Source organism: Polyodon spathula, chromosome 3 (assembly GCF_017654505.1).
Source record: "Polyodon spathula isolate WHYD16114869_AA chromosome 3, ASM1765450v1, whole genome shotgun sequence".
Taxonomy (NCBI): domain Eukaryota; kingdom Metazoa; phylum Chordata; class Actinopteri; order Acipenseriformes; family Polyodontidae; genus Polyodon; species Polyodon spathula.
Genome location: NC_054536.1, coordinates 14,843,794 through 14,852,774, shown reverse-complemented (window position 1 = coordinate 14,852,774; position 8,981 = coordinate 14,843,794). Strand labels below are relative to the sequence as shown.

The window sequence follows — 8,981 nt, the reverse complement described above, 5'->3', positions numbered from 1 at the left end:
TAGAGTAGTTTTTTAAATAACAAGTAAATGGTTCATTTCCATATTTCATATACATTGCTATCTCTAACATACACAGTTTTTTTTTTTTTTTTTTATTATTATTACATGTGGCCTGTCTGCTCTCAGGCACTTCCCACTTTGTCAGTCAGCATTAACCAACACAGAAAAGCCTACATAATAAAGAGCTGGTTTTACATAGAGTCACAAAGTGCAAATTAGAGTAAATAAACTGATCAAAGTGATGTAGTCTTTAGGGGGGCTTTTTGATTTCCCCTTGCCACTTAAAACACTGCCTCTGGTCTTCACTAACAATCCAATTTCAAAGCCTTCTTTCAGGGGGCACTGATTTTCAGACCCACTTGCTAAAACATAACCCTTGCATAGCAAAACATGTTACCTGAATAAGACAAACTAAATTAAGTCAAGTGGCTTTCTCTTTGTCACAATAATAATAATAATAATAATAATAATAATAATAATAATAATAATAATAATAATACTTTCACAATATATTAACTATTGACGTAAAAACTACCACAATGGTATTAGAAAATTGCCACATCAAAAGGAGGTGATTCATCTGTATAATTAATTGGCCAAATTCGTGCAAACCAGCATCTTTAATGCATTTTAGTCATTCTACTATAAGGGGAAAAAAAGTAATGGTTCCTTTGTATGGTAGATGCTACCAGGAATACACAAAAAGACCTGCCAGACAGAAGCCAGCATACTAACAGTGTCAAGGGTGTTATTCTCTTAGTGAAAACAAAGACCATGGTTGATAATTCAAAGATAACGCTAATTCAAAGATGACCTATTGTAGTATGAATCATGCATGACAAATGCAATTGCTGTCTGTCAGTCATCTTCACAAACTGCAACCAGGCAAAGGGCGTGAGGAGCAATCTACACTGGATAGTTTTTTCAAGAGTTAGGACATGTAATTAATGTATTTAGCATGTAAGTGTACATTCTTTCCTTTTTCATTTCTTTACTGTTTTCTTTTAAACATACTTGTAGCAGGGTGATTATCCTGCACAGGGGGAAATAGTGATGGTATAATTTATATGTGGAAACAGGTTTGTTTTGTGTGCTTTTTGGAGTTGTTATGTTTGAACAAATCATTGTTTAGAGACGGGCACTCCACTGAGACTTGCTGCCTGCCTGTCTTCTGTATGTGTCCTCTGTGCATTATCATTGTTGGTAGCATCATTTGACCCGTTTGTTTACTTTCTGTTTTGTGTTCAATAAATCCAGCGCACCTGTGTCGGCATTTCAACTCCCAAGTCCCATGTCTCTGTCTTGCAATGCGGTTACCCACATGTGACATGAGTACCTTGTCACAACACCATTTAAATGTTATCAATGTGAAGGAAAACTATATATTGATGTTCAATTCAAATTTGCTGTTTTGTCATTATTCAGATACAGAAAAATGCCAAACCCTATTATAGTGAACACCCTGATATAACGAATATTTCTCCAGGTCCCATGGGGGTTTGTTATAGTGAAGTTAGCCTGTATGATTTCCATTACATGAGAGTAGATGTTGAACTTCATGCTGCTTTGAACTCGGCTCTCGACAAGATAAGCACCAACTAAGACGTAGCTTTGCAGTAAACTAATGTGATCCATCTGCATCTCCATCAATTTGCATGGTTTTCTATTTGATGATGTAGTACCCTTCTGTCTGGTGTTGATTGCTGAAATGTAATGCTAGCTCCAGGGATCAGCTCATTTTGCCTCCCCAGCGCATCAGCACACATAACGGCTGAATGCTGGCTCCGGGGATCAACCCAGTGAGGTCTCCCCAGCGCATCAGCATGACAATTGTCTGGATTGAGCAAAGTAGGGTACATCTCTGAGGTCTTCAAGTGGGCAGTACCAGTACAGTACTAGTCAAAAGTTTGAGTACACTTGCTAGAAACTAGGTTTTTTCATAATTGACAATGTTTTACGTTGTATACGTTTCTGTAAATACTTGAAAATGAAAACACGTTACAATATACAAAATAAAACATAAGGAGTATCAAAGCAATGCTCAAGAAAATTGAAAATGGTCTCTAAATCTTGGATTCCTCAAAATAGCCACCATTTGCCTTAATAACAGCCTCACAAACATGAGGCATTCGGTTAACAAGTTTTAGCAGGGCACTGGTGGGTAGCTTTGCTTTGACTCTTCTGTCCAGTACATACAAGTTCTATGGGACTTGGTCATTAGATTGAGTTGGCCTTCACTTTCCTTCTTCGCCAGATAGTTCTTGCACAACTTTGAGGTGTGTTTCGGGACATTATCTTGCTGAAGAATGAAGGACTGCCCAACTAGTTGTAATCCTGATGGAATGACATGCCTCTGAAGTAGGCTATGATAGCTGTGCTGGTTGAGCATTTCATGGACTTAGTAAAGATCACCAACTCTGTCACTAGTAAAGGAACCCCAGACCATGACACTGCCTCCCCCTTACTTGATAGTTGGAACCACACATGCAGAACTCATGCGCTCACCCTCTCTGCGTCTTACAAATACTCGGCAGTTGGACCCAAATATTACAAATTTTGACTCATCGGTCCATAAGACCGACTTACACTCCTCAAATGTCCAGTTTCTGTGTATTTTGGCCCAGGCAAGTCTCTTCCTCTTATTCTGCACTCTTAATAACAGTTTCATTGCAGCAATCCTTCCAGTTTGGCCAGCTTCATGCAATCTCCTCTGAACAGTTAATGTTGAAACATCTGTTTCCTTCTAGTAGCATTAGCTGAGCTTGTATTTCAGGGACAGTTAATCACCGGTTTCGCAGACTTGAGTGAACTTGTTCGCCGATTCTAAGGTCACCCTTGGCCTGCCTGACATTGTTCGGTTCTCATGAGTGCCAATTTCTTCAAATCGTTTGATGGTCTTGGCCACAGCAGTTACAGACAGTTGCGATTTGTCTTAAAGATTGACCTTCATTTCTTAAAGTAATTACAGACTTTTTTCTTTGCTTAACTGAGGGTATTTTGCCATTTTCTGCTCCCTTACATTCAGGAATGACAAACTTGTGCCTATGCTACTTATATTTATAGTAATCATGGACCCTCACCTGTTAACAATAATTGGTGACAAAAGGTTAATTGGGTAACATGCTAGTTAACTCAGAGAACATCTAACAAAAACACTTTTATACTTAGGCCAGGGTTCTAACACCATGTTATACACATTTCAGACTTTTGACTTGGGCTTCAGACTGAAATCCCCTTGCTTTGTGTGACCATTTCATTGAAATTGACAAGATTTACATTTCCATTTAAAAATTAAATTTTTAAATGCAATTCACTTATGATTATCAACTTATATAAGTGCACGTATCATATAATGAAATATGAAGTGTTTATAGACAAGTTTATACAGTTAAAAGCACAGATAATCATGAAAAACCTGGTTTCAAGCAGGTGTACTCAAACTTTTGACTGGTACTGTATATAGTGTATAATGTAGGTACATAAAAAAATGTGAATAATTGATTAAAAAAAAAAAAAGCTACTGTGGTTTTCCAGACACAATCATTAGGGAAGCTCAGTTATGTGCATCTACGATAAACAGAAAGGATGCTCTGTAGAAAAGCAACACACAGTATACTAATGACCGTATCTTCCTGTGACCACAAAATTCTCAAAGAACCCTCTACAGCTCCCATTTTCAACAATCCGCCTCTTCTGCTGCCAGACATTTGAACACAAATGACCACACTGCAGAAGACATCACAATTTGTGAGATAAATCACTGCTATGGGACAAATGCAGCCAGAAAGCAAAAAGAACGTGAATTCATTTTCAAATTAGTCATCAGGCCATCATTCTCCAGAACTTTTCTTTTGAAAGACAGCTTGTTTATAACTACAGCTTGTTTACAGCACTGTTTTTTTTTTCTCTAGCTGAAGAAGGACTTGTAGTCAAAAACTTCCTGTTACCTTTTTCTTTTTGATTTTGGTACACAGCTGTTTTGGCATAGGTGTAGTTTAGCAGTCCAAGCAATTAAAGCGGTGGAGATTAGCAGGACTGCAAGAACATTTCAACATTCTATCAGAATGGTGCCTACTGGGAAGGAAGGGATGAAGGATGGCCATAGAGAGAAGCATCCAAATATTTCTAAAATGAGCAACAAAAAAAATTAAGCTTCACTATGATTATGAAACTCGATTCCCATCCAGCTGTTGCTGATGAGGCAGATGCAAGTATTTTTGATGCTCAAATATAAGTGATAAGTTTCTTTTGATGCTCAGTATGTGTGTGTGTGTGTATATATATATATATATATATATATATATATATATATATATATATACATACACTGAGCATCAAACAGTATACACACATAAATACACACACAGTATATACTATTTTTTTTTATCTAAATCAAACACTTATTATTACATTTTCAGCAAATAAAACAATTTAGTATCAATAAGCATCTTTTACATAAATGATTAGTAAAGACTGAAAAAAATACACACAAACACGTTCAGTCATGCAAGTGTGGTATGCTCCAAGCTGCACTGGCTTTTGTGCACCCGTAAGGTTAGAGTTTAAAAACAGAAAACTTGATCTTATCATTAATTACGCTGGAATCCAACCCAGATAAACTGGCTTAAAGGATACAAAAATAGTTACAAGGCAACTCTGCCTTTAGTTAGTGAAAAGTAAATCCCTAAACTTGCATCAAAGCTTAAACCAACTAGCATATCAGTTTGATTTGTCATGATGAGGATTTAGATGACTCGGGTTCTGATAAATATTCTAAATGAATATCCAGAGTTCCATACATTGACTTGAGCATGGCAAGAACCTTGCTTTGAATGTAGTTCACTTGTTCTGTGGGGCAATAGTCATCCATACTAGACCTGAAAAATAAAATAATATTTTATAAAGCAAGCACAATGTATTTTAAACTCAAAAAAAATAAAAATAAAAAAATCCCTGATTGGTATTGTTTACCAGAACCAAAAGGGACATACTGTTTAAACACCTGTCACCAGGAACTTGTGTTACAAACCAAAACATAAAATACTTTAAGACGTACCTAAAAACAGTAATGAAAAATCTCTCTTTCTCTCTCTCTCTATATATATACATACACACACATACGTACACACACACACACCACTAAGGATGCCATTACCTTGAAACAGTAACCAGTGTTGGTTTTGGCAAATCCCTCAGTATGACATTTATAGCCTGTATTAATCCATCAATCTCTTCATTTGTACTAAGGTGATGTGGCAGTTCTGAATAATCACAGGTCAGACCTGCTTGGTGAACCTAAAAGGAAACCACACAGAGTAAGTGTCTAGTGTAAGTACTGTAACACTGTAAATATTATTATAAGCACAGTATATTTTAAAAGGTACTCATTATAATCCAGGGGATAATTTGAAATATGTAAAGTGCATGTTAAAATAGCAAATAATAATTCCATAAGAATCCCCTTAATTATTACATTTCTTTCTTCTTTTAATAAGCCAACAACACAAACTTTTTCAGGCTCACCATTTCATAGTCCGGGGTGTCCATTCTGCTTCGAAGACTGTGTACCAGCTCAGTAAGAGGCTTCATTCTGCAAATGACATCAACAGCATGTTACACACAGACTGGCTTCAAAATGTCATAAAATAACTTCAAAAGTTAAAAGGGACCTCTACTTTGTTTATTGCACAACACGTATACTGTTATCTAACAGTGTGCAGTTGTACTGCGGTCTGAATCAACGTATATTTAGAAAGTTCACTGCTGTTCTTGTGGCAAGCCTTGCTGATAATTAGAAAGTGAAATGTCAACAACAACATTTCATTTAAATAGTGCTCTTCAAGACAACCCCTCCCAAGCGCTTCACAATCCATTAGAAAACAAACACAATATAACTGTTCAAATGCTTTGATCAGCTGTAGAGATGTGAACTCATAATACCGTAACTCACATGCAGAAATCTAGCATCAAAATAAATCACTTCATGGCTATCAATGTTGATATAAAGTTTTAAGTTAAATTCCATTTACTATCAATTTGCAAGTGTTTTATGAATAGAATCCTGAACATTTTAAAAGGGGTTCTATGGATGACATAATCCATATATATCTTTGAAAGACTCGCCAAGCTCTGGTGTGAAGACCTTCCTAGATCAGTGTTAGTTCTTTAGATTTCCATGCACACACTTTTGATTTGTCAGTTCATTGTATGATTGAAGTCGAAATGAAAGGAGGCAGTAAGGTCACTACAGAAACCCTACTGCATGCATTACATTGGTATTAGATTTTTTCTATTATCAAAGTATTCATTGATGTTGACAGAAAAGAACAAAACTGTATTAGTGGAAGTGCATATAGCATATTTAAAAAAACAACTTTTTCAACACTGTAAAGAGGTTTAGGAAAAACAACTTAGATTGCTAGTGTGTAGCCTAGGAAAAAAATAACTCCCCTCACCACAGCAGACCAATTAACCAGCCCGTCTTGGTTATGTCCCTTTATTATTGTATGCCCCCTATATATCCCTGTATGACTTTCTGTAAAAGACACTGCAACTAAGACTCCAATGAACAACAGGCAAGCAAACACTAAAAAGGCATTGAAATTGACATTTAAAATGTGCCATTAAAAAAAATAAAAATAAATCTGATTTTTTTATGGTCAGATACAAAAAAAAAATGGGGTCATAAAACAATAATGAAATTAAAAGGCATTGGGTACCAGGTACCAGTATATGTATTAGAAATAAAAAAAATATCTTAATATTGACCTTTATACTGGGGCTTGTTAATTAACACTTTGGGGCTGATGTAAGGATAAGGCACAATGCAAACAATTGTGGTTATAAAATCCAAATTGCCTAGCAGCCAGGCAATTATTTTGCACTTACATAAGATTAAGGGCAATACAAATTACTCAATAAGCACATTTAATGAGCTGCAATCACGATAGTGAGGGTCTCAATGAACGCTGCCTGTGCATTGGGCTAATTAGCAGCGGTACTTATAGTTCAGAGGTGAGTTAGGAGTACAGAGCGCAGTACGCGCTGTATGAGATTTGTGGAGCACGAAAATCAAACCAACAAAAAAATGTCAGAGGAATAGCAGCAAAGCCCTCTTGGTGCACAGAAAAGAAAATAGGAGGAGTGGAGAGTCTTTACCGCTGAGGCTACCCAGCATGAAAATGAGTTATTTGGAAAAGCCTCAGCCAACATCATTTATGCTACCAAAGAGGCTATATGGTTCTATATTGTGGAGAAAGTCATTGCTGTCAGTGTTACCAGGATGACAGTAAACCAGGTGATGAAAAGGTGGCAGAAACTACGCGAACAAAAGCGAAACTCGCAATGCAGTAAACATGTAACAGGAAGAGGGCTGCCATCCACATCACAGCTAACACCGCTGGAGAGGCAAGCAGAGAAGAATCCATCCCAAACAGAGTGACCCTTGGGTTGGAATATGCAGGGTCTTCTCCATCCTGCCCTTCTCCTCTGAAGTTCTCACTGCCTGTCCTCAACAAGAGCCAAGCGTCACTGCATGAGGAAGTGTACCACAGCAGCCATCCTGAGGCCAATGACAGCTCTTAATTACTCACTTCTACAATGGTTCACACCTTGTCAGAGGCAGCTGCAAAGTTTATGGAGAGTCAGGAATTGCCCACGTGCAAGACAAAATCTTACTATGATGTTTGAGCTCGCTTAGTATTCCAGATCCCCACCCAATTCCCTGCTCTTTTCTTCATTTGAATACATTTCAATATCATTTAAATGGATTAATGATGGCAAAGTGCTAATTTGAGCGCGGGTGCAGAACACCAGGTGAAAATGCTTCTTTACGTACGCCACATTTTTAGCGACCGCTAAAGTCCCACTTTATGCCAGCAATACGGGTGTTTTATAGCCATAAATCACTTTGCACGCATCCTAATAATGTTATTTTCTTGGAGAGTAACACTTTAGGGTGAATGAGATATTAGCTTTATAACTACATTTGGCAGCCAGGAAGGAACTTTCTTTTTCTACAATTATGACATCATCACACCATCATTGTTCTATAGTTTTCTAGATTTTGGAAGTGGACATTCCAAGTGTTATGTGTCTGGTGGGGATAGCCAGTGCCAGTCTCAGTTAATGTTAGATACATTTTGTTTTAACTTGAAGATCCTATTACAGAAGCAATGATACTGATGGAGTGAGGAGGGGTAGTCAGAAAATAGTATATAGTTGAAAAGAAACACATGGAATTGGTAGTATAGGCACAGCTTTAGGGAAACATTTAACAAATGTTAAGGGAAATCTTAAGGGAAACATTTAACAAATGACTACATTTCACTATCCCCCACAGATGAGAAGTAGAATGCTATTTTTTGTAGTAAACACATCCATCGTCTCTCCCATTTTACATACAGCAATTATTCAAAAGATGACAAATCTGGAAGAAAGGGATGGTCAAGGTGAAACTTGATATTTTGATACCAGTAGAAAACATCACTGTGGAAGAGACCAAGCCACTTTATACACACATTTTGAATGGGGGCAAGGCCTATTGTTCTTTGTCGATGGACATAGAGAACACTTAAGACTCAAAATATAACAAATTAAATTAACCCAGGGTTAGCAGCCCATCTCTGGAGGGTTTCCTCACTGTCATCTTCAACAAAGTCTGCAAAAGCTGCTTCCAGGTCTTCCAGCTGATGTACTCGGTTCTCCACACAGTCCAGTAAAGCCTCCTACACACCAGACAGAGAGATACAAGTTTTTGTAAAGCACTGATAAAAAAGGTGGATTGTGGGTTTAGGTAGTGAAGTAAAGGGGCGTTTTCTAATATAAGAGTAACACACAAACAGATGTTTATTAGGAACTAGAACCAGATTTTAGATTAACATGTACCCAGACCATGCATATGACTACTGTTAAATTCTATTGACAGGGAAGTGTGACAAAGATCGAATGACACTTGGCGTTAGATCTCCCTCGCGATCTGT

At 37.3% G+C, this 8,981-nt stretch overlaps 1 protein-coding gene across 2 annotated transcripts in view; it reads right to left on the bottom strand.

Moving 5' to 3' along the window:
* Positions 1-4,427: 4,427 nt before the first annotated feature.
* The window catches only part of LOC121312747 (UPF0489 protein C5orf22 homolog), a 15,392-nt gene continuing 10,838 nt past the window's right edge, over positions 4,428-8,981 (bottom strand). Inside the window, exons 7-10 of one of the 2 annotated variants that reach the window (XM_041244476.1) lie at positions 8,605-8,726; positions 5,524-5,590; positions 5,156-5,295; positions 4,428-4,877 (exon numbers count right to left, since the gene is read on the bottom strand). In XM_041244476.1, the coding sequence (XP_041100410.1) occupies positions 4,733-4,877; positions 5,156-5,295; positions 5,524-5,590; positions 8,605-8,726 (474 nt within the window). In that variant the 3' untranslated portion in view covers positions 4,428-4,732. The remainder of the gene's footprint in view (positions 4,878-5,155; positions 5,296-5,523; positions 5,591-8,604; positions 8,727-8,981) is intronic. The other variant, XM_041244477.1, reaches the window with a different exon arrangement.